At 41.8% G+C, this 25,275-nt stretch overlaps 2 protein-coding genes across 30 annotated transcripts in view; one reads left to right on the top strand and one right to left on the bottom strand.

The window, feature by feature from the left end:
- NCOR1 (nuclear receptor corepressor 1) overlaps window positions 1-4,815 on the bottom strand; it is a 162,475-nt gene extending 157,660 nt beyond the window's left edge. For all 26 annotated transcript variants that reach the window (XM_045487468.1, XM_045487478.1, XM_045487473.1 and 23 more), the window contains exon 1: window positions 4,709-4,815. The gene's annotated coding sequence lies outside the window, so the exon portion shown is untranslated. The remainder of the gene's footprint in view (window positions 1-4,708) is intronic.
- Window positions 4,816-5,723: 908 nt separating this feature from the next.
- PIGL (phosphatidylinositol glycan anchor biosynthesis class L) overlaps window positions 5,724-25,275 on the top strand; it is an 80,763-nt gene continuing 61,211 nt past the window's right edge. For all 4 annotated transcript variants that reach the window (XR_006714725.1, XM_045487507.1, XM_045487506.1 and 1 more), the window contains exons 1-2: window positions 5,724-6,290; window positions 18,588-18,687. Coding sequence is in view for 3 of the 4 variants with exons in the window: in XM_045487507.1 (XP_045343463.1) it covers window positions 6,056-6,290; window positions 18,588-18,687 (335 nt within the window). In the remaining variant the exon portion in view is untranslated. The remainder of the gene's footprint in view (window positions 6,291-18,587; window positions 18,688-25,275) is intronic.

The following is a 25,275-nucleotide window of genomic DNA, read 5'->3' as shown; positions in this document are numbered from 1 at the left end:
ACTCAGGTCATGATCCCAGGGTTGTGGCATCAAACCCCATGTTGAGCTCCATGCTCAGTATGGAGCCTGCTTGGGATTCTCTCTCCTCCCCCCCCCCCACCCCACTCGTGCTCTCTGTAAAAATAAAATAAATCTTAAAAAAAAAAAAAATACAGTTTATGTTCATGCTATTTATCTAAGCTTTTATTTAACAACTGTCCCTTATACTTAAAAAAAAAAAATTTAATGTTCATTCATTTTTGAGAGAGAGAGAGAGAGAAAGGGGTCGAACGAAGAAGGGGCAGACACACACACACACACACACACACACACACACAGAAAGACACAAAATCCGAAGCAGGCTCCAGGCTCGGAGATGTCAGCATCTGTGTCTCGAACTCGTCAATTGCCAGATCATGATCTGAGCCAAAGTCAGATGCTTAACAGACTGAGCCCACCCAGGCACTCTCCTTATACTTTAAAAAGAAAAAATCCAGGGGCACCTGGGTGGCTCAGTCGGTTAAGCTTCTGACTTTGGCTCAGGTCATGATCTCATGGTTTGTGGGCTTGACCCATGCATCGGGCACTGTGCTAACAGCTCAGAGCCTGGATGGAGCCTGCTTCAGATTCTGTGTCTCCCTCTCTCTCTCTGCCCCTCCCCTGCTCTCACTCTGTCTGTCTGTCTGTCTCTCTCTCTCTCTCTCTCTGTGTCTCTCAAAAATAAACATTCAAAGAATTAAAAAAAGAAAAAGAAAAAGAAAAACATCCAAAAGTTTGAAAGTGAAGCAAGCAATAGCTAATTTATAAAATAATTTAACCTGTTTGGGTCTCAGAAGTACTGAATCATTGACATAATAAAATTTCTACTACTATAATACTTAAGTTCCATGAAATATCACTAGGTCCAGATAACCTCAAGGACATTTTTGTTTAGGAAGATATTCAATCACAGCAGATTCAAAATTAAGCAAACTAAATATTTCCCAGTGATCTTATTACTGATGTAGATCACTACTAATTTTTTTCAACCTATATTTTCATTGAAGCAATTTAAAGTTAAGAAATACCTTAAATTCAAGACCTAAGGTGAATAAACAATCTCTCATTTCCCATCCACCCTGGTTTTTGTCTTAACCAAGTGTCAATCATCACACTGAATCATCCCATGGACAAGATGGTGTAAAGGAATGAGCCCTACACACTGGATGCCAGGGGACTGGATTCTACCACTGCCCAGCTACCACAATGCAGGCAAATCACTCCACTTCTGTGGCCCTCAGTTTATACAGGAGTAAAAGAGGTAAAACTAGATAACCTATGGCTCTATCCCCTAGAATTCTATAAATTGTTAGCATTTTATTTTAACCAATTTAGATTTTTTTTGAGATCACTTTTTTTTTTAATCTTTTTAACGTTTATTTTTGAGAGAGAGTGACAGAGTGCAAGCAGGGGGAGGGGCAGAAAGAGAGAAAGGGAGACACAGAATTCAAAACAGACTCCAGGCTCTGAGCTGTCTGCAGAGCCCAACATGAGACTCGAACTCACAAACTGTGAGATCATGACCTGAGCTGAACTGAACATGACCACGCTTAACCGACTGAGCCACCCAAGTGCCCCGAGATCACTTTTAAGTAAAAGTAACACAACAGTAGCACACATGGAGGAATCAAACTGAAGAATTCCGTAGGAACACTCACGTGGCTTTGTATGATCTGACTTTCAAATGCAAAGAGAACAAACAAACAAACAAACAAAAGTATGTTGTAGCTTAAGACTATCCACATAATATTTTGACCACACAAGCTTCTGGGGTAGAAAAAAAATGGCAGAAGAACAGTAAAAATGTTCAAGGAAAACCACCACCACAAGAATACCAAATAAAAAACAGATGCCCTTATACCATTATTGCTACAGGACAGAAACTTTTCATAGCTTTTCAATACTCCTAGGTCCTGACAGAAAAAGAAATACACAGAATGTTTTGACTACCAGTCTAAATGTCCTTCTTGCATCCTCAAACCTGAAAAGGATAAAATATCAGGCAATCTAGAGACTGAGTTATTTGTGCACGTAATTGATCTGCTCAGTTTTGTACCTTTACAGCATTTAGTAATGTACCCTGAACATAAAAGGCACTTCACACCACTTGAACAAGTGAATGAACTATATGTGGATCTCTAATCAGCAAATAAGTCCAGACAGAGTAAGTTCCAGTCAAGCTTTACTACTTCTTTGCACGTATTCTGGGAAAATGCAACATCTGAAGTCAGAAAAGACAGAAGTAACGAAATAACACTAGACCTCTATTATTCCCAGGCATCAATAAGAATCTGAAATTGCAATTAAGACAGATCACAAAGTACAATTAAAACTGAGTAACAAAACACACACACACACACACACACACACACACACACTAATGAACAGACTGACATTTACCTACACCAATCCCTGGCCTATTCAAAAGCCTTTGCTTCCTATAGCAGCAATGGCAAGAAAACCTCACCACTTCCCAAATAAAAATAAGTAAATAAAAAATAAAAAAGGCTTAAAAAAACTTGACTACATTTGCCTGGCTTTGGAACCAACTTTTACTCAATTAAATTCAAAGAAACAGAAGTTAATTTCAAGTATTTTGTTTTAAAAAATTATGTGGGTACACCAAATACTTAAGTTTTACTCTGTGATTTCATCCAACCAGGTATACACTTAAAAATATGTCTTCCTCAGAGGCCATGAAGGGAATCACAGCTATACAGATATGTCACGGGAGATAACAGGCCTATTCAGCTAAGTTGTAATGTGAACATGTTTTTCTAATTAGAATACAATGTTTATCCATTCAACAGACATTTGCAGTGTCAATATCCTACGCAGAAAATTATTGTCGTACATGGTGCCTTGAATGTAAAGATAAAATCTGAGAAGGGCCTATCCTAACCTCAAGAGGAGATAAGACTGGTACCTAAATACAAAGCAGAAAAGTGTGAATGCCATGAGAGATTTGCAGATAAGCATTTCAAGAGTGCAAAGGAAGTTGTCACTACCTCAGGGAAACATAACCTTTTCAACCCGTTTAAAGCAATTTCATAACTATTAACTTTCTTAGGCTCACAGCAGCCAATCCTAGGAGAGTGGATGTTTCCCTACCATCACAGATGAGGAAACTGAAGCACAGAAAGGTCGATCAAGTTCCAAAATGTCACATAGTTAGTAAAAGTTAGAATCAGGACTCTCTGTATTGTCTTTTCTCTGGGGGAGTAGTTCAACATATGGTAAGCCTTTTGTAAAAGGAAAGAGTATTTTGGAATTGCAAGCAATCCCATCCTATGTATGTATGCAAGTATGTGCATATTATTTATATATACGTGTGTTAACCTTGATTTACATTGACAGGTGTGCTTAAAGCAAGGCAACTGTGCAGTATAAATATTAAAATGAATAAATAAACTTCCATCAGGATTTAACAGAATGAGCAAATACAAACATTATTTCTTTCTCCAACAACTTGTGTTTATTCCTTCGGTAATTTTTACCCATTTCTAAATAAGACTCTAACATTGTTCTATCTGCTCCCGAGCCAGGGCCACTTGGTTTATCCAATAAATATCTTTATGAAAGGGTACATTAAGACAATTTTTTTTAACTATTAAAAATCAAATAATGACATCAGCTCTCCAGCTATCGAAGGGACAATCACATTTGACCTATCAGCAGCAGGTATTGATCAAGATATGTTGAAGGAATGAATGAGTATTTGTTGGCATTTTAAAATCCCGGGCCTGTTGCTCTGGGCTCAGTGTTCGGCCTCCCATCATTGCCTCACCAGGATGCACACAAGGAATGTAAATTTCAATATAATTAGGATACAATTAGGCAAGCAAATCTGATGCAGCTGAATATACTAATCCCAAAGATTAGAATTACCTATACCACTGCTGTCCAAGGTTAACTGCCATGCGATATCAGGAAAAGACAACTGACCTTTCCTGAGCAAACACTTTTCATAAATAACACTCATTCCCACCTGCACCTTTAATGCACTACACCTAATCCAGTTAAATCGAAGAATTCAGTCTCCTCTCCATTTAAGACCGGTTTCTCAATTAGTTTCTCAAATCCCTCTTCCTCGAAAAACAGAATTCACCGACTTCACGTAGTAAGACACCAATAATAAAAGGCCGAAGGTACAGGGTTCAGATCTTTGCCGTCTCCACCACTACCCACCCTTCGCCATTACACCCCGAAGTGGTTTGGCTAGAAGGTGAACTAGTTTGCTCTTCACGCACTTGTCCATCGCTGTCACCCTCCCTAAGCCCTTCCACACTCCCAAGACGGCCACCAACTCCGCCTCAGAGTGAGCCCAGGCCCGCCACCTGTGCCGGCCCCACCTGGGGTCCCCAGGCCCTCCCGGTCTCCCTCCGTCGGCCCGCAGGACTCCGCACGCCCCCTCCCCACAGGACACCCGGCCGGCCGCAGCCCATTCTTCCTCCAAACTCCATAAGCCTCTTCCACTCGCCCAGCCCCAGCTCCGCGCCGCGCCCGACTCGCCCCGGGCGGCCGAGGGGAAGAGGCCGGGCGTCCGCGGCGGGTCCCGACCCACCCGGCCCGCAACGCCCCTCGCCTGGCCGCGAAGCCGTTCCTGCGGCCGGCGCCCCGAGAGCCCTCGGAAGCCCCCGAGCGAGCGGGGGCCCGGAGGCCGGGGCTGCGGGCGCCGGGGCCTACTCACCAGGAGCTGGCGGAGCGTGGTAGCCGGCGCGCCCCCGGGCCTGCGGAGCAGGACGCGGCCCCGGCGCGCGTCCCTACCCCGGGACCTCGCTCGGCGCGGCGAGCCGGGAGCTCACTCCAGCCGCCGCCGCCGCCGCCGCTGCTGCTTCGCCACCTTGGCCGCCATCTTGACTCAACCCCTCTCCCTCCCCCCCGCCCGGCTCGGGCGGCCGCGGCTAAGGCGGCTCCGGCGCCGGCTCCTCCTCCTTCCGGAGGGCTGGGAGACCGACTCCCTCCGCTGGCCGAGCGCGGCTCCTACCTCGGCCGAGCTTCCTGGGTCGCCCCACGCCAGGTCCCCTTAGGTCTCCCCTCGGCCTGGCGGCGGCGGTCCCCTCGAGCCGAGACGGGCCGGGGCCGCGTCGCGCCCCGCCCGGCCGGACCCAGCGCGCTGCCATCGCGCCCTCGGGCCGGGAGCGCCCGCCGCCGGCCGGCGGGTCGGCCGGTCCCCGCGCGCTCGGGGCCTTCCGCCCCCCGAGGCGTGGGAAAGGGAAGGACCCATGGCCATGCCTCGGGCCCTGCGATCCCTTCGCGGCCAGACGAGACGGCGGCCGCCTGCTCGGGCGCCGGGCTGCAGGAAGGGAAATCAGGTCCCCAGTGCTGGGAGCCAGAGGGGTGCACATCGACCTACCCAAGACATTTGCCAGGGCTGCGGCTGTAATTCGCCACGGGACTTCCCTGATATGTCAGGCGATGCTGATCTGTCCATGATGTTCCTTAATCTAAAGTCACACTCGTCGGAAGAGCCTGTGGCCCTCACGACTACGAAGTGCGCTCTCTCAGCCTTACTCTTCTACAGAAATGACTGGACGGTTCCTCATAACCGCGAGCTTTTCCTTCAGAGGAGCCACCACCCCACATCCCCAAATTAAGGAAAAACAAAGTCGGTGCATCCGGATAAGGAGCTAACCATATAATTATGAGAAAGTCACGGGTTTTAAGAACTGAGTTATAAAATGGTGCATTGAAGAGAGGAGGGAACTCAAGATGGGGAGGGCGGGTATTTTCAAACGTTTCTTTTTAAACCCAAGGCACTGTAAGGACAAGGGTAGAAAACTAGACGGCAAGGGGTTTGTCTCTGAAATCGAGAAGGCAAAAAGGCGTCGTAGATGCTGCACAAAGTAGAGAGAACTAGGTAAAGAAGGGTTGTGGGGCGTCCTTGTAAAACCCCAGCAGGAACCCAACGTCTAAAACCTCTGGCCGGCAAGGCGGACTTAAACTCGGAACGCAATTTCGGCAACCGCAGTTTTCCCGCCGGAGCTCGGGTCTGAGCAGTCTTCCTCCTGCGCAGGCGCGGTACCACTTACAGAGCATGGAAGCGGTGGCTTTTCTGTGCTTAGCAGCGGCGGTCCTAGGATGGGGCTTCCTCTGGGTTTGGGACTCTTGGGAACGCATGAAGGGTCAGAAGCCGGCTGGCTTGCCGGGAGATGGAAGCAGGACCCTCCTGGTGATCGCGCACCCCGACGATGAAGCCATGTTCTTTGCTCCCACTGTGCTAGGCTTGGCCCGCCTGAGGCACCGGCTGTCTTTGCTCTGCTTCTCTGCAGGTAGGAGGCTGTAGGCGGGGCGCTGGGAGCCGGGACTAGGAAGGGTGTTCAGCTGCTAACCTGTTTCAGTCGGCTTCTTCCCCGAAGGGTTCTCTGAGGTAGGGAGCTAAGTGAATACACCGAAGGTCCCTACTGTGGGCACTTCGCGGAGAATCGGTGGCCCCAGCCTGTGGACTGTAGCGGCCAGCTTCCCAGGTGGGTTGGGGGACGTCCCCAGCTTAACGTACTTCACTGCCCGCAGAATTGAGGAGCACAAGAAAGCTGCTCACATTTCGTTCCCTTTCAATACCTACATTTCCGCTGGGAACTGCGACTGTACTCCTTATTCTGGGGAACCTTTTTATATGCTAAATGGACCAAGAATAATCTTGGCTCCTACTGTGGGACACCAAACAGAAGCTAAGCTGTATCATGCCTGCTCAGCCCTTAAAGTTGTACTACTCAAGGGAGCAAACGGCCCTTCCTGCTGCTTTTAAAAATCCATTTTGTTTAAGAAAGATGCGTATGTCAAACTGAAGAGATGCTCAGAGCATTAGACTAGAAAATAATTTCATAGGCAATTTTAGAGTTCAACTCCACCAACTACCAGTGAAGAAGCCTTTCAAAGAGTAAATCCTCCTTTACCATACAGAAAAGATGGACTGAGAAAACAAAAACTGACCATGATACTGGATAATGGAGATAATTGCACGACTGTATAAGTGTAATTGAACTGTACACAGACAATGGGTGAATTTTACGTATGTAAAATTATACCTCAATAAAGCAATTTTTTAACAAATGCCCATGACCGCTTTTCCCATTTGGTTGTGTGTCATTGCAGTTTTTTCTACACAGATTTTTTTTTTCACAGAAACCTCATTTTATACAATTTTATGTTTTTCACTGAACATCATTTTTCACTCGTTTACCGAATTTTTATTAAAAATGTGTGAACACTGCACGCTATTAGAATGGCCAGAATCCATCACCCTGACAACACCAAATGCTGGTGAGGATGTGGAACAATAAGAACTCTTACTCATTGATGGTGGAAATGCAAAATGCTTCAGCCACTTTGGAAGACTGTTAGTTTGGCAGTTTCTTATAAAAACTAAGCATGTTCTTACCAAACCATTTAGCAGTCGCCCTCTTTGGTATTTACCCAAAGGAATTGAAAACATGTCCACACAAAAACCTGCCCACAGGTGTTTATAGCAGCTTTACTCACAATCGCCAAAACTTAGAAGCAACCAAAACGTCCTTCAGTTAGTAAGTAGATAAATAAGTTGGTACATCCAGGCCATAGAATATTATTCAGCGCTAAAAAGAAATGAACTAGCAAGTCATGAGAAAACACGGAGGAACCTTAAATGCGTATCAATAAGTGAAAGAAACGAATCTGAAAAGGCTACACACTGTATGATTCCAACCATATGACATTCTGGAAAAGACAAAGCTATATAGACAGTAAAAAGATCAGTGGTTGCCAGGGGTTGGGATGGAAAGAAGGATGAATAGGAGGAGCACAGAGGATTTTTCTATGGCCGTGAAAATACTCTATGCTATTATAATAATGGGTACATGTCATTATAAACCCATAAGATGTACAACACCTAATGAGTGTATAATACCTAAAGAGTGAATGAAACCTAGTGTCAACCATGGACTTTGAGTGGTTATGATGTGTCAATGTAGGTTCAATTGGGGATATATATAAAAATCTCTATACCTTCCCCTCAATTTTGCTGTGAACCTAAAACTGCTCTAAAAAGAATAGTTTTAGGGGCACCTGGGTGGCTCAGTGGTTTGAGAATCCAACTTCGGCTCAGGTCATGATCTCCCAGTTCCTGTGTTCGAGCCCTGTCTTGGGCTCTGTGCTGACAGTTTGGAGCCTGGAGCCTGCTTAGAATTCTGTCTCTCCCTCTCTCTCTGCCCCTCCCGCACTCATGTTCTGTCTCTCTCTGTCTCTCAAAAATGAATTTAAAAAAGTATTTAAAAAATAAATAAATTCTAGTTACTTAACATATAGTGTAATAAAGGTTTCAGGATAATAGCCTTTTAAATGGTTTTCATAGAGGTAAACCTTAATTTAGTCATCCCTTTATTGTATGCCTATTTAGATGTTTTTTCTTCCCCAGTTTATCACTATTACAGGTAACAGTGAACATCTTTATGTATTTCGTATTATTTCGATAGGACTGATTTCTAAATTTGGCTATTTCAAGGCTTTGCATGCAACTTGCATCCCCAAAACATACCAATTTATATTCTCACTGACAGGTAGTAAGATTATCTGCCTTAACATAACATGCTCTCTAGCACTGATTAGCATTTTTTTTATATTACTTCTTGGTATAACACTTTATCCCCTCAAAATCTTTTTGTTGCCAATAAGATTAACCCATTTTTCATATTTATTGAGAATATGGATCTAAGCACTTTTTTTCTCAGCTTGTCCTATTAAGGATATTAATTGTAGACAGATATAGGTTATGGCCTCATTGTTTGCTTTTAATGGTATTTATGTTTTATATTACAACTGTGGGAGTCAAATTATAACAAATTTGTTCCAAGATCTATGAGAGAAACCTGGGTTTTATTTTCCAAGTATTATAGGGGCGGTGGCTTCCTTAGTAAATTTCTCCTTATTTTTCAGCAGGTTGAGCCAGAAATTAACATTTTTTCAAGTGAAAAATTATAAAGCATGCCCTTGGTACATATTAAACACACAGAATCTTTGTCTTTCAGTGTTTCCTCTGAATCGAACTTGCCATTTAAATTGTTCTCTCTTTGGGGACCTGGATGGCTCAGTCGGTTAACAGTCCAACTTTGGCTCAGGTCATGATCTCGCGGTTGGTGGGTTTGAGCCCCGCATCAGGCTCTCTTGTAATTTTCGCATTGTTCTCTCTTGTAATTTTTAAATTACTTTTACTTTTTTAAATTACTTTTAAAATCCCAAACTCATTCAGAAATGTACAAATTCAACATCACCCACACTCCTAATTTATTTTAACATGAAAAACAGGAAACTAATAAGTTGTGATACAACATAGTAAAAGCTATAATGGCATGATAGAGAAAACTATAGACACAAAATGGAGAAAAGTATGAATTCTCATCTCAGGGTTTTAGATTAAAGAAACTTCTCCAAAGAGGTTTTCTTTCAAGCTCGTCTTTAAAAATAGGGCTAGGTAGGGGAGACTGGGTGGCTCAGTTGTTTAAGCCTCTGACTTCAGCTCAGGTCGTGATCTCACAGTTCATGAGTTTGAACCCCAAGTCGGGCTCTGTGCTGACAGCCTGGAGCCTACCTCAGATTCTGTGTGTGTGTGTGTGTCTGTCTCAAAAATAAATAAACATTAAGATTTTTAAGTAACCTCTAGACCCAACCTGGGTCTCAAACTCACAACCCCGAGATCAAGAGTTACACGCTCCACCAACTGAGCCTGCCAGGCGCCCCTGTATGGCTGTAGCTTTTATACACCATTATGTGGTATGATGAGCCCTCTGATTTGTTGTTCTTTAGGGCATGTTTGCTATTTCTGACCTTTTTTTTTCCAAATACATTTCAGAATAAGTTTGGTCGTGTTCAAGGAAAAGTGTCTGGCATTTTTATTGGGATTTCACCAACTCCGTTGATGAGTAAAGGGAAAGCTAACATATTTTCCATATAGTCCTTCCCATCTATGATTTTATAGTCTGTCTTTTCATTTACATTGGCCTTCTTTAATGTCTGTTAAATCATTTTATAATAAGTCTTATATATGTATTGAGACGATTAGTAATTCTGTTCTTTAATCTGTTTCTCATATCCAGAGGCTCTTGTTGCAAATATTGTAGTTTTGTTACATTCTCATAGTTTGATGCTCTCTTTATTTCTTTAAACATATTAAATACATCTATCTGCTTCTAATAAATCCAGTGTTTGTAGTCTGTGTGTCTGATTTTGCTCTTTGAGTAACTTATTCTGAGTAACTTGTTTCCAAGTGTATTTTGTGTGTTTTTTTTTTTCCATTGTGAGCACATGTTTCTTGGAACCATATTTATGATAATATTTGGGTGATTTATATTTGCTTCAGTCAGGCACCAAAGGGCACTATCTACCTTCGATCACTATAAACCAAAATTTTAGATTGAGATTTTTTTCAGGCTACAGGGGTAGTATAAATTTAGGGCCCAAACCCAAGTGTGTTAGCTGTCTAATGCTGCATAACAAATTATCTCAAAACCTAGTGGCTTAAAATGATAATTATTCCTTCTCGCTCATGGTTCCAAACCGAGCACAGTAGTCTCTACCCCACAATGCTCAGTACCTCAGCTGGCCAACCCAAAGGCCATCGGCCACAACAACATATGGTAAATCCATGTGGCTTGGGCTTCTTCTCAAGCTGGTAGCTGGGTTCCTGGGCAAGAACCGAGAGAGAGCGAGCCTGTGCTGGGGGTAGCCACATTGCCTTTTATGGTCTAGCCTTGGAAATCAGGCAGTATCACTTTCACCACATTCTGTTTGTCAGGACAGTCATAGGTCCCGTCCAGATTCAAGGAGAGAAATAGACTCAACCTGTTGATAGAGAGCGGCAACGTTCTCTAAGTGCATGTGGGACTGGAAATATTGCAGTAGCTATTTTTGGAAAACACCATGTGCCACACCAAGTGAAGACAAACATGTAGTTAACAATTCTCAAGGGGTTGACATTTTTCTTATTTCCCTTTACACTAGAAGCAGGTCTGACAGAGACCTGTCACCATCTCTGTCTAGAGTGAGTTTTTTTCTAGTTCCCCTGTTGTAAACATTGCCTTTCAAAGGTCCTGTCTTTGTGTAGAGGTCTCCTTATTTGTGCCCAATCTTTATCTCCTCCTCTGACTTTAAGCCATAGACAGATACCCTCAAGGCACCCTGGCTTCAGGTGCCCTCCACCTGTCTGGATTTGTGCTTACCTGTTATTTAAGACCTCCAAAGATAGCCCTTACTTTCCTGCTAATTTAGCCATGCATTCTAAACCACGTTTGCCTTTTATTTCACGTGCTCAGGTATTCTGTCCTAAGAAGGTCTCTCCAGACATCTGATTCACTTTATTTCCAAAAACAGAACTTAATCAGGTTATTTTTAATATTGCTTTTTAACTATGAATAATTCTTCAACATTTTCCTTATTGAGATATATTTAGATCCAACCTCCAAAGTGTTAGTCTCATTTAACATTTTTCTTTCTGACCTAACACATTTGAGATTTCTTTTTTTAATTTTTTTTTAATGATTATTTCTGAGAGAGAGAGAGAGAGAGAGCAAGCAGGGAAGGGACAGAGAGAGAGGGAGACACAGATCTGAAGCAGGCTCCAGGCTCCGAGCTCTCAGCACAAGAGCCCGATGCAGGGCTCGAACTTGTGAAATGTGAGATCATGACCTGAGCTGAAGTTGGACACTTAACTGACTGAGACACCCAGGCACCCCCACGTTTGAAATTTCTAAAACAGCATGATTTTAAATATTAGCTGCAACCTGTTAAGAATGGAATAAATTAGTAATACTTAAAAATATGAGTTCTGTGTACACTGGAAACTAATGTCATACATCAATTACATTTTAATAAAAATCAAACAAAAAATTAAAAAATAATTAAAAAAATAAAATCAATAAAAACATGAATTCTGTTTCTTTAAGGGAGTTACAGGAACTTCAGAACATGACTTAAAGGTTACATATATTTCCAGTCCTAATTTATAAAAATAAATAAAATAAAAATTTCACATTTTTATATTATACACACATAGATAGATGAAATAGGTACTTTTCTCTAAGGTTTAGGTTCATAGGATCTCCATATAATCATGCCAACCAAAGAATACATAGGCATCCAAGGACTAACTGAAAATAATGCTTATTCATAAATGTTGACACTGATGAGTTAACTGATAGGTTAGCTATTTATGAGCATTTTATATATTTCTAAGCATATATTTACTTACCTTTTTTATAATTAAGCTTAGTGGGGCGCCTGGGTGGCGCAGTCGGTTAAGCGTCCGACTTCAGCCAGGTCACGATCTCGCGGTCCGTGAGTTCGAGCCCCGCGTCGGGCTCTGGGCTGATGGCTCAGAGCCTGGAGCCTGTTTCCGATTCTGTGTCTCCCTCTCTCTCTGCCCCTCCCCCGTTCATGCTCTGTCTCTCTCTGTCCCAAAAATAAATAAACGTTGAAAAAAAAAAATCTTGTTATAATTAAGCTTAGAATTTATTTATAGGCCAGATAACTTTATACACAACCCCTATTTTGAACTTAACAGTGTATAATAAGCATCTATAAAAATGTTTATGTCTTGCTGAATATTTACCTAATTAAAGAATGCTACATACTTTCCAAGCTTTTGTTTACTTAATAAGTTAGAATTTTAAAGGACTTGCTTAAACTGTGAGAAATCATAAAAGAAATGCTAATAAACATCAGAGAAGAAGAAAGAAAATGCAGGAGAGCTAATCTAATAGAGGTGTAGAATGGGAATAATCAACAAAACAATTCATTTTGAAGAGCTTAGTATTGGAAATACTTGTTACAACTGCTCATTGCAAAGAGTTGGACACTGTTCTCATGCAGTGCATACTTCTAATTCCATGTGATACAAATATGCCTAGATAGTCAGAAAAAGTTTCCCAAATGATTGGCCCTGTTAATGAGGACGTATCTGTATGTGCACAGATCAGAGAAACTAACAAAAAGTGTTATTTCTCTTAGTAAAATCAATATTAACGCACTCCTTTTAGGAATAATCAGAAAATACAGTATTTACTGTGCCTGAAACTAAGTAACGTTGTGTATCAACTCTACTTGAATAAATTAAAAAAAAAAAAAATACAGTACTTACAAGTAGTGTATATTGGTTGATGATAGCGTATGGCAGTGTTTCTCAATATTGGCCGCTTGATATTTTGTTTTTAATAATCTTTTAAAACCTTGTTCTACAGGGGCGCTTGGGTGGCTCAGTCGGTTGAGCGTCCGACTTCAGCTCAGGTCACGATCTCACGGTTCGTGAGTTCGAGCCCCGTGTCAGGCTCTGGGCTGATGGTTCAGAGCCTGGAGCCTGCTTCCGATTCTGTGTCTCCCTCTCTCTCTGCCCCTCCCCCATTCATGCTCTGTCTCTCTCTGTCTTAAAAAATAAATAAACTTTAAAAAAAAATTAAAAAAAAAAACCTTGTTCTACAGTTTTATTTTTTTATCTCACTCTCTCTCTGCCCCTCCCCCATTCATGCTGTCTCTCTCTGTCTCAAAAAATAAATAAACATTAAAAAAAAAATTAAAAAACCTTGTTCTACAGTTTTGTTTTATTTTTTTTAAGATTTTATTTTTAAGTAATCTCTACAGCCAACATGGGGCTCATAACCCCAAGATCAAGAGTCGCGTGTTCCACTGACTGAGCCAGCCAGGCACCCCTCTACCAGTTTTAAAGACATAATTTCTGTTTTACAGTGATAACTAGTAACTAAAATATTTTTTATTCAATGCAAATCTAATTTTTTTTAAGTTTATTTGTTTATTTTGAGGGAAAGAACGAGCAGGGGAGGGTCAGAGAGAAAGGGGACAGAGCCTCCGAAGCAGGCTCTGTGCTGACAGCAGAGAGCCCAATGCAGTGTTCAAACTCACAAACTGTGATATCATGACCTGAGCCCAAAGTTGGATGCTTAACCAACTGACCCACCCAGGCGCCCCATTGCAAATCTAATTTTTAAATATTTTTTATTGTGGAAAATTGGCTATTGTGAATAATGCTGCTGTGAACACAGGTATATAAGTTATCTGTTTGAGTCCCTGTTTTCAGTTGTTGTTGTTGTTGTTGTTTTAGAATATACCTAGGAGTAGAACTGCAGAGTTACATGTTAATTCTATGTTTAAATTTTTGAGGAATCGCCATCCTGTTTTCCACGCCAAATGTATCATTTTATGTTCCCACCAGCAATGCATAAGGGTGTGTTTTCTCCACATCCTCATCTACATCTGTAAGTTTTGTGTTTGTTTTTTGGGGGACTCAAACTCAACAAACCATGAGGTCATGACCCAAGCTGAAACCAAGAGTCAGATGCTTAACTGACTGTGTCAGACGTCAGCTCAGGTCATGATCTCACATTTCACAAGTTCGAGCCCTGCATCGGGCTCTTGTGCTGAGAGCTCAGAGCCTGGAGCCTGCTTCAGATCTGTGTCTCCCTCTCTCTCTGTCCCTTCCCTGCTTGCTCGCTCTCTCTCTCTCAAAAACAAATAATCATAAAAAAAAATTTTTTTTTAAAGAAACCTCAAATGTGTTAGGTCAGAAAGAAAAATGTTAAATGAGACTAACACTTTGGAGGTTGGATCTAAATATATCTCAATAAGGAAAATGTTGAAGAATTATTCATAGTTAAAAAGCAACATTAAACAAGCTGAGTTTGTTTTTGCTATAGCCGTCCTAGTGGGTATGAAATGATACCTCATTGTGGTTTTGCCTTAATTTCTCTTACGACTAATGATATTGAACATCTTTTCATGTGCTTATTGGCCATCTATCTTTGGAAAACCGTTTTCTGTCCAAGTAATTTGACCATTTTTTTTAAGTTTATTTACTTTTTTTAATGTTTATTCATCTTTAAGAGAGAGAGAGAGAGCGCGCGCGCGAGCGCCCGGGGGAGGGGCAGAGAGATGGGGAGACAGCCTCCCAGGCAGGTTCTATGCTGCCACCGCAGAGCCCCAGGTAGGGTTCGAACTCGTGAACCTTGAGAGATATAAACTTAGCCGAGGCCAAGAGTCAGACGCTTAACAGACTTGAGCCACAAAGCACCCCAATTCTAGTTTCATTTTTAAAACGTGATTTCTCCAGCTTGATTCTATGGACACATTCTAACGGAAGAGAGTCTAGCTCTTTTGGTTTCAACTTCCTTTGGGGAACCTAGGCCTTTGGGTTCTAAGAACACTGCCCCCTCCTTTTATCTGTCCCAACCTAGTGTTGCTAGTTTTGCTAGTTTCTTCTTACTGTCACTAATCTCTGGGCCACTTCACTGGTCCCTGACTGGTCCTCAGATCTTCCACCAGTTATGTATTAAGTTATTTTCATTAAATTCTTACTGATGTAAATATTTGGCTTGGTTTCTGTTTTCCTGGGTAGACCTTAACTGGCCAGAAAGGACCTTAAATCCTTCATTTTACAGTTGAGCAAATGTTGACCTTTTTTTCTTTCAAATACATTTATTTTAAAATTAACTTGGTCGTATTCAAGAAAAAAAAACCTTGCTAGTGTTCTTGAAACCCAGGAACTTAAGGAATTTCCTCAGTATTCATAAAGTTAGTAGAAAGTATTGGGCCCATGATGTTTCGATTCTCAACCCATTTCTCATTTTAACAACTTAAAACTTACAAGGTAGGGTAACTAAAGGAGTGAAAGAGGGACTTTTTATGATGTTGTTCCTTTTGATTTTTAATGGTGTAAGTATTTTACCTACTTAGAATAAATTAAATTTTAATTTTAAAGTAAAAAAATGTTTACCTTTATACACTGTGGTGTATAAGTGTGGGTCTTTACAAAATGGCTTTAATTTCCATTAAATGTCATTATGATTACTAGTAATTATTGAGAAATACTAGTTATCACAAGATGGAAGACTTCACTAAGCACAGTTATCCATAAACTTATCACACACACACACACACACACACACATACACACACACACACAGTGTAGTTCTATGTAAACAAATCTACATTAATCCGATTTTCTGTTTTCTAGAATAATGATCTCCAATGATCTCCTTTTTGGGTCACATTTTCCTACTGATAAAAACTTTTGAGCAAATACTCTCATTATATGTATATTTATTTATAATTATATTAAGTACAATGGACCACTGAATTAATGTGTACATTATGAAACATTAACGAAAGTTAATACTTATGAAGGACAAGGTAAACAAATTAAGAGGAAAAGTTGCAAAGCTTTTCCTCTCCCCAGTAGACAGTCTTGTGCATCCCAGTGTGCACCTACCCTACTTGGACACAGGTCGTTGTTGTTGTTGTTGTTGTTGTTGTTGTTGTTGTTGTTAATGTTTAGTTATTTTTGAGAGGTGGGGGAGGCGGGGGAGGGGCAGAGAGAGAAGGAGATACAGAATCCCAAGCAGGCTCCAGGCCCCGGGCTGTCAGCACAGAGCCCAACGCGGGGCTCGAATTCACAAATTACTAGATCACGACCTGGCTGGAACCCACGCACTGTGAGATCATGACCTGAGCCGAAGTCAGATGCTTAACCGACTGTGGGTGGCCCCCAGGCACCCCTCCACACACTTCCAGAGTGTGTCCTTAAGAGCTGCTGCCACATCTCAGAGACTTATTCTGTTGAGGTGCCTACATGTTCACCAAACTTGGGGAAAATATTTAAAATGACCTCTGACTTCAACTCCCTAACCTATTTTAAGTTCCTTAATTCAAACACAAAGCAATAAACTCCTTAGCCTCCATCCCAAGCAGTTTCTCACAATCCTGAGAGCCTGATATGCAGACTCTGGACTTAGGAATCACGTCACTAGAGTACATTAGACTCCTTATCACCAAAGATCAAGGAACCTGGATATGAAATGGTTGAGGGTATGTAGATAGACTGGAGAGGAGCCTAAAACAGAACGACCGTCCGGTTGACTATAGCTTCTATCTTTTTTTAAAAAAAGTAAAAAGAGGGGCGCCTGGGTGGCGCAGTCGGTTGAGCGTCCGACTTCAGCCAGGTCACGATCTCACCTTCCCCGCTCACGCTCTGTGTCTCTCTGTCTCAAAAATAAATAAAAACAGGGGCGCCTGGGTGGCGCAGTCAGTTAAGCGTCCGACTTCAGCCAGGTCACGATCTCGCGGTCCGTGAGTTCGAGCCCCGCGTCGGGCTCTGGGCTGATGGCTCAGAGCCTGGAGCCTGCTTCGGATTCTGTGTCTCCCTCTCTCTCTGCCCCTCCCCCGTTCATGCTCTGTCTCTCTCTGTCCCAAAAATAAATAAACGTTGAAAAAAAAATTAAAAAAAAAAATAATAAAAAGAAAAAGTTGTGATGAGGACAACACAAAACTATCTGGAGTCTTTTTAGGGTTAGTCCCTTTGTTGGCTACAATGTAATGACTATCTCCTTCCTGGGTTCAAACAGTTGAAAACTAGCACTGGAATAACCCCTGCCAAAGTTGAAAGTTCTCATGCGGGAGTTTTTCCCTGCATTATGTGGCCAGGACACGAAGCCTCTCTCTGTTCAGTGCTTCATGAGTGCCTGCAGGGTGCAGGACACCAGGATGACACGAAGTTGAAAGAGACTTTGACTTTTAAGGTCAATGACATTTAGCAATTCATAATCCAATCATGGAGAAAAGTTCATATTTATGAGCACACTGGAAATGATTCCTTGCCAGGGGAAGAACGAAAGCCTTCCCAGAGGGAATGCCGTTTGGTCGGGACAATGAAAATGATTGTAATTCAGGAAGAAAGGAAGCGGAGGAGGGGGAGGGTAAAGATAAAGAGGTGGAGGAAAGAGAAAACAGAGTACTGAACTAGATGGATGTGTGTGGTCTCATGTACTCCTCAGGAAAGCCTCCAGAGATGACCATCATCCCCACTTTACAGATGGGGAAACTGTGGCTCAGGAAAGTTAGGTAACGGGCACGTATTACACATGCACTTATCTGCTGGAGAGTTGAATTAAGGCGTGCATTAGCTAGACAACTGCTTGTAAATGCAGTTTAAGTGGTACCAAAACTTCCCTGTATATGATTTGTAAGGATACAGGGGAAGCTGTACTTACCAGAACCATTCTTAGGAAATAGACTACACGTGTTGGGAAAATAAAAGTTACATAAGCTATTCGGGGCACCGATGTGGTCAAGATCCCTAGGGGCACATTTTCCTGTAATACTTAGGAGTAAGAGCCTCTTCTTCAAATAAATGTTTAACAGATACTGGAGTACTATCAATTTAAAGGGGCCAAACTAATACCATTCCCAGGTCCCTAACTTATTCTGAGTAGTTGTAGAAGAATTTATTTTAAATCTGCTTAACTCCAAAGCCAGTGGTCTTGGCGATGTGCCATACTTCCTGTAGCATGCAACTGAAATGCAGAGAGATAGACAGATGGACAGACAGATAGAAACAGAGATGGGGAAGGATCAAATGGTACTTGTAAAGACTGGGCTGCCGGTGGTCTCACTGGAGTGAACCTAGTGTATTTTCTTCAACTTTTTATCATAACCACACGTTTTTCAGGCAGCTTAAGTCCCTTAAAGAACAAGATAAGAATGAGTAAACTGATACATTTCCAGTGTTAAATCTACCACTGTATATTTGTTATCTCCAGGAAATTACTACAATCAAGGGGAGATTCGTAAGAAAGAACTTTTGCAGAGCTGTGATGTTTTGGGGATTCCACCCTCCCGCATAATGATTATTGACAACAGGTAATGTATCTTTCAAAAATGTAGAAATTCGCTGGCAATAAATATGCAGTGGTACGCTCATAAGACACAAAAAAACGAATGTGGGTGTGTAAGAACATTTTATTTGAGAAGTCTACTTAAAATAGTTTCACATTTGTTTTTAAGTGACAGCAACGCAAATAAATGTTTTCAACGTCTGTTCAGATTCTGTCTCTGAAGATAGCTACTTTAATCTTTAAAAAAAAATGTTATGAAATTTTCAAAACTACACAAAAGTATGAAGAACAGTGCCATGAACCCCCATATGCCTACTCCTAAGCCCAGTTAATTATCAGGCCTTTTTTATTATACTTGCTTCATCTATCCCCACTTAACAACTTGTATGTGTATGAAGCATTTTTTAAGAAAATCTAGGCCTCAGGTCATTTCACGACCACATACTTAGATACACCTCTCTTAAGAAGATAGACACAATGCCATCATCATCACCTCTAACAAAATTAATAGCAACAATTCCCTGGTGTCCCCCCAACACCTACCTAATCCATAGATGTTTGTCTAAGTAGCTCACCGTCTTTTTACAGTTGATTTTTTCAAGTCAGGATGTGAACGAGTCCACAGGCATAATTGGTTGATACTCTGTTTCATTGCCCCTTCCTCCCTTCCCCACCTTGTCTTTGATTGTGGAGGAAACTTAGTTGTCATACAGGACGTCACACATTCTGGATCTGTCTGCCTGCCTCCTCATGGTATTAAGTTGTTCTGTCATCCGTACTTCTTGCAAACTAGAACTTAACTGTAACTTTCAGGGGTGAGAATACTGCATAAAGTATACCGTGCACTTCATATAGCATCATTTCAGGGGACACATGCCATCTGATTATCTCAGACTCCAGGATGGATCAGTGAATTCACATGGCAACAGCTGTTCCTTTCATTTTAAAGACCCACACCCACCTTTCATGTAATGTTTTCATGATTGCCTGAATCACTGTTTAACTAGAACTAGCCGAATGCTGAGTTTCTAAATATCTCCTGCATTCTAAGTATATTAGCTGCAAAGCAAAACTTTATCGACTGGGGCTATTTATTTAATTATCCCAATATATAATTTGATCCGAAAAGACAGCAGGATAAATGCTTAATTCTTTAATTGCCATTTTCAGATAATTGCCATTTTCAGAATAAGGAGTTGATGCCCTACGTACTTCCAGTGGTAATCTGTTGTTTGTTGCTTGGATGGGGGAGGGCACTTTTTCATTTCATTAAGTACCTATGTGTTTTTAGGTATTCAGGGTTTCAGTTTCAGTCATGTTCTTTGATCCTCCGGTTGTCTCATCTGTGACTGTTGAGACTCTTCATGTTAGCCCCTGTGTCCTTTGGGTGTGACCTCTTCAGTCTTGTAGAATTTGCTTGCTATCAAGGACAACCAGATTTCCCAGCACCTTCTTGTGTTCTTCCCCGCCTCAGTCCTGGCATCAGCCATCCCTCCAAGGAGTTTTGGTGTCTCTTAGGAGGGTGTGGCGTTTAGAGACCATAGCCAGAGTTACTTGAGTGTTTATTTCTATGGTGTTATTTCCTGTGGTTACTTGAACTTCATAGTGGACAGAGCTAGTATATATATATTTGTTTAAGGAAAAAGAAATCAGGAATACTAATGACTGCAATGTAGAGTTAATGTTTCAGGAGATTTGTTTAATGCCTTTGATTAATACATCGAATCTCTTTTACACTGTAAATCTTGGCTTATTTAAAATTTTTTTTTAACGTTTATTTATCTTTGAGACAGAGAGAGACAGAGCATGAACAGGGGAGGGGCAGAGAGAGAGGGCGACACAGAATCTGAAACAGGCTCCAGGCTCTGAGCAGTCAGCACAGAGCCCCACGCGGGGCTCGAACTCACGGACTGCGAGATCATGACCTGAGCCAAAGTCGGACACTTAACCGACCAAGCCACCAAGGCGCCCCATTTGTTTAAATGTTTATTTATTTTTGAGAGAGAGAGAGAGCAAGAGGGGAGGGGCAGAGAGAGAGGGGGACAGAGGATCCAAAGCAGGCTCCACGCTGACAGCAGAGAGCCCAATGCAAGGCTCAGGCTTGCAAACCACAAGATCATGACCTGAGCAGAAGTCAGACACTTAACTGACAGAGCCACCCAGGCACCTCTGTAAGTCTTGCTGTTTAACAGGATAAACATAATAATTCTTTTTTTTTTTTAATCTTTTTTAAAGGATTTTATAAAACATAAATGAAAAAATACTTGAAAAGCAGATATTGAAAATCAAGGCTAAATATAATATGACTGATCAAGATGTCTGTAATTTACTTTAAAATGATTTTGGGAAAAAAATGCATACCTATATAGATTAAACCAAAATAGCACAATATTAACAAGTTGAGCCTTGGTGAAAGGTACATGAGTGTTCATTATACTATTCTTGTTAACTTTTCTGTTTGAAAATTTTTATATAGCGGCGCCTGGGTGGCTCAGTCGGTTAAGCATCCGACTTCGGCTCAGGTCATGATCTTGCGGTCCGTGAGTTCGAGCCCTGCGTCGGGCTTTGTGCTGACAGCTCAGAGCCTGGAGCCTGTTTCAGATTCTGTGTCTCCCTCTCTCTCTGCCCCTCCCCTGTTCATGCTCTGTCTCTGTCTCAAAAATAAATAAATGTTAAAAAAAATGTTTTTTTTTAATTTTTATATAGAAAAAATGTCAAGTACCATACGACACTCCTTTCTCCTACTATTTTCTGGCGTACAAAAATATTTTTTAGTGTCTTATTATTGTTTACTGTATTGTTATTTAAAAAAATCAGAGGTCTATATAACAGCAACTGGAGTTTGTGAGTATTACTAGCTTTGGGGCTTAAATATCTGTTCTTCACCAGCAACATAGCTTTTGGGATTTATTATAAATTCGATTGTCCTTGCTTCCTTTTTTTTTTTTTTTTTGAGGTTTTTTTTTTTTTTAATGTTATTGGCTAATGTGCAAGAACAGGATAATACAACTTAAAACATGATGAAGACACAAGTTCCTTTAAGTATAGGCAAAGAAAAAAAAATGATCACCCTCAAAGCATGTAAAAGGCCAAAGTAGTAATTCTGCTGATGTTTTCAATTCATTCCTACAAAACAACATTTACTCTGCCATTTTTATAGGGCAGGAGTACTAAATAAGTTACATCGTTACTATAACCTGTATCTAGTTATATCATCATTTTCAGATACTGTTCGTCCGGGAGCTAAGCCCCATTTGGATGGTTTACCTATAAGTAGGTAAACACTAACCAATTTCTAGGATGAACTGGTAACTTTACTCAACAGTTGACCTTAACCCTGAGACATATGAGGGAAATCTATAAGGAAGGGATAGCTCATTTGTCTGGTAGGTGGTTTCTGTTATCTACATTCTAGATATACAGCTAAGGACAGGAAGGAAGTGCAAAAGTAGAGGCTGCTATGTCTGTGCACAAAGAAGTTACCACTGGGGCTCCTGGGTGGCCCAGTCGGTTAAGTATCTGACTCTCAGTTTCCGCTCACAATTTGTGAGTTCAAGTCCCACGTCAAGCTCTGCGCTGACAGTGCAGAGCCTGTTTTGGATCCTCTATTTCCCTCTCTCTCTGCCCCTCACCCCCCCCCCCCCACACACACACAAAAATAAATAAATAAACATTATTTAATAAACATTATTTTGACATCAGAAATATCTGATGTCTAGGGACGCCTGGGTGATTCAGTTGGTTGAGTGCCTGACTTCAGCTCAGCTCATGATCTTGTGGTTCACGAGTTCAAGCCCCGAGTCGGGCTCTGTGCTGACAGTTCAGAGCCTGGAGCCTGCTTTGGATTCTGTGTCTCCCTCTCTCTCTCTCTGCCCTTCCCTTGCTCACGCTCTGTCTCTCTCTGTCTCTCTCTCTCAAAAATAAATAAAACATTTTTAAAAATTAAAAGAAGCAAAAAGAAGAAGGTACCACTGCCCTCACTCACCATTTGTTTATTCCTAGTTTCTGCACCATTTCAACAAAGTCCCAGTTAGACTTTGTTTTTTTACCCTTACAAGATTAGAATGAGTACCCTATTAGATGAAGGAAGGGAGTTACGAGTATAGGCAGGCCTGGGTGAGTCTAATAAGTTACCAGTGAATGATGAATGTGCTGGGATCCATCTAGGCGGCTTCATCAGTAACACACGTCCTCCCACATATGAAGTCATCCAAAAGCAAGATGGCTCCCGGTTGGCTCAACAACATCACCTAGGACCCAAGCGCTTCCCACCTCTCTGTGAGACTGTCTCCATCATGTCAGTAAGCTCCCCTCGTGGTTGCGAGGTGATGACGACAGCAGTTCCAGGGGTCACACACAAACACAACTGCGTCCTGCCAAAAAGGGGGGAATTTTCCTTCTGCCCATCTCTTTATGTTATGGAGAAAAACTTGGGGTCCCTGACAGACTTTCCCTCAGGTCTCCTGCCCTGCATGGCTCACCACCACCACCACCTCTACCAACTTCTCACCCACTGTAGTTGCTGCTAGATACCGGCTTCCCCAGTATACGAGTGCTTTGTTTCAGCATCAGGATGCTGGGAATGGCTCTAGGTAGGGGAAAAAAAAACGCTCATTTTGCCTCACTGTCTTGCAAAGACTGGATGCTTTATACCCCACATAGCCTCGTGGTTTTGTTTGGTTAGCGAAGGTCTAGGGGATTGGCCTAGGCTGGGGCTTCCTTATAGGACTGCATAGGACGCAGAGATGTATTTCAAGTGTCCAATCCATAGCAAGGAACCAAAGGTAGGTTAAGCAGAGGTAAACAAAGGAAAACAGGCCTAAGAGACAGAATAGGTTCTGTGGGGAGCACCTGGAAAACTGCTCACATCTCTAGAAGATCCACAGCAGGACGTAGGGAAGGGAAGAAACTATAAATGGCACTAAGTTGAGTAAGACCACTTTGGTGAGAAACTTCCAGCAGATTGTTAGGCTTAGATTGTCTCCATGCATTGTCTATGAGCTGAGTCACTCTCCCTGGGTTTCCTTTTTCATTTCAGTACCTGCTTTACTTAGCGGCTTCCTCCCACAATGGGAAAAGGGGGAGGTAGGAAAGTTTAGATGAGCAGTAAATAAAATAGCCCTGGCAGGACATGCATCTCTTACCGTTTGAACCTTCATGGCATCACAACAGAAACAGAAACAATGAGTGGCGGAGACAGGGCACCAGCTGTGTGTCTTAGAATGATCCCTCTGACGACTCTGAGGAGGATAGAATGGATTAAAGAGATTGGGACCATAGACAAGTCCGTTTTGTGCATTGGTCCTGATGAAAGGAGAATGTCTCAATGTATTTTATTTTCTCTAATGTTTTTATTTATTTTTGACAAAGCAGGGGAGGGGCAGAGGATCCAAAGCAGGCTCTAAGCTGACAGCAAAGAGCCCAAAGCAGGACTCTCGAACTCACAAACCACGAGACCGTGACCTGAGCCCAAGCTGATGCTTAACTGACTGAGCCACGCAGGTGCCCCTGAGAATGTCTCAATTTAGAGTGCAGCACATGTAAGAGGGAGATGAGGGGATGAATTCGAGTCTTATTTAAGAGGTTTAAATGGCAGGATTTGAAGAAAGAAGAAATCAGGGATAATGGAAATTATAGGCCTGGAGATCTAGGTGGATAAAGATTAGCTGGCATAGTTTGCGAAGGAGAAGAATTGGGTTATGGAAAAGAACAGATTAGACATCCTTAGCACATAGGAGAATTGAAATTATCAGAGTGGATGCAACTGCCCTTAGATCAGTGGGGCAAGAAGAGAATATGGAGATCAGGCACGGCAAGAAGAGAAAACCACATGCAATGAATGATGAGAATTATGTGTTTGGTGTCATGTAACCTCAGGGGTGGGAATAGGGAAACTTAAACAAAATTAGCATCAGATGGTGTCAAGAATTCTGCATCCTACTTTTTTTCCCCCCAAGTCATTAAATCGTCCTTAGAATCGGGGTGCCTGGGTGGCTCAGTCGGTTAAGGGTCCGACTTCAGCTCAGGTCACGATCTCACAGCTTATGGGTTCGAGTCCCACATCAGGCTCTGTGTTGACAGCTCAGAGCCTGGAGCCTGCTTTGGATTCTGTGTCTCCCTCTCTCTCTGCCCTTCCCATACTCATGCTCTGTCTCTCAATAATAAATAAACATTAAAAAAAATTGTTTAAATCATCCTTAGAATCATTGTAAAGATGTGATCACAGGATGTACTATAACTTAATTAACATACTCCTGATATTGAATATTTCCATTTTTCCAATATTTAACTGTTTTAAAATCTGTTAATAAATCGTTGAAGGTCTGGCCCTTTCCTTAGGTAGATTCCCAGATGATGAATTACTGAGAAAAAAGACAGGACTTCATGCAGTTTTCTCCATCCAGGTACCAAAAACGTTCATAACTAAGGTCATTTTGGCTCATCTTATTTTTTGTTATTGTTATGAATAAGACTTTTTCTGATATATTTTCTAATACTTCACCACTGGTATGGAAAAGATTTACTGATTTTTATGTGTATTTTGCTAATAGCCATCCACATATGAAACTTTAAAAAGCCTTTCACTTGATTCTCTTAGTGTTATGGGTAAATC

Source organism: Leopardus geoffroyi, chromosome E1 (genome assembly GCF_018350155.1).
Source record: "Leopardus geoffroyi isolate Oge1 chromosome E1, O.geoffroyi_Oge1_pat1.0, whole genome shotgun sequence".
Taxonomy (NCBI): Eukaryota; Metazoa; Chordata; class Mammalia; order Carnivora; family Felidae; genus Leopardus; species Leopardus geoffroyi.
This window is presented reverse-complemented; position numbering and strand designations above follow the sequence as displayed.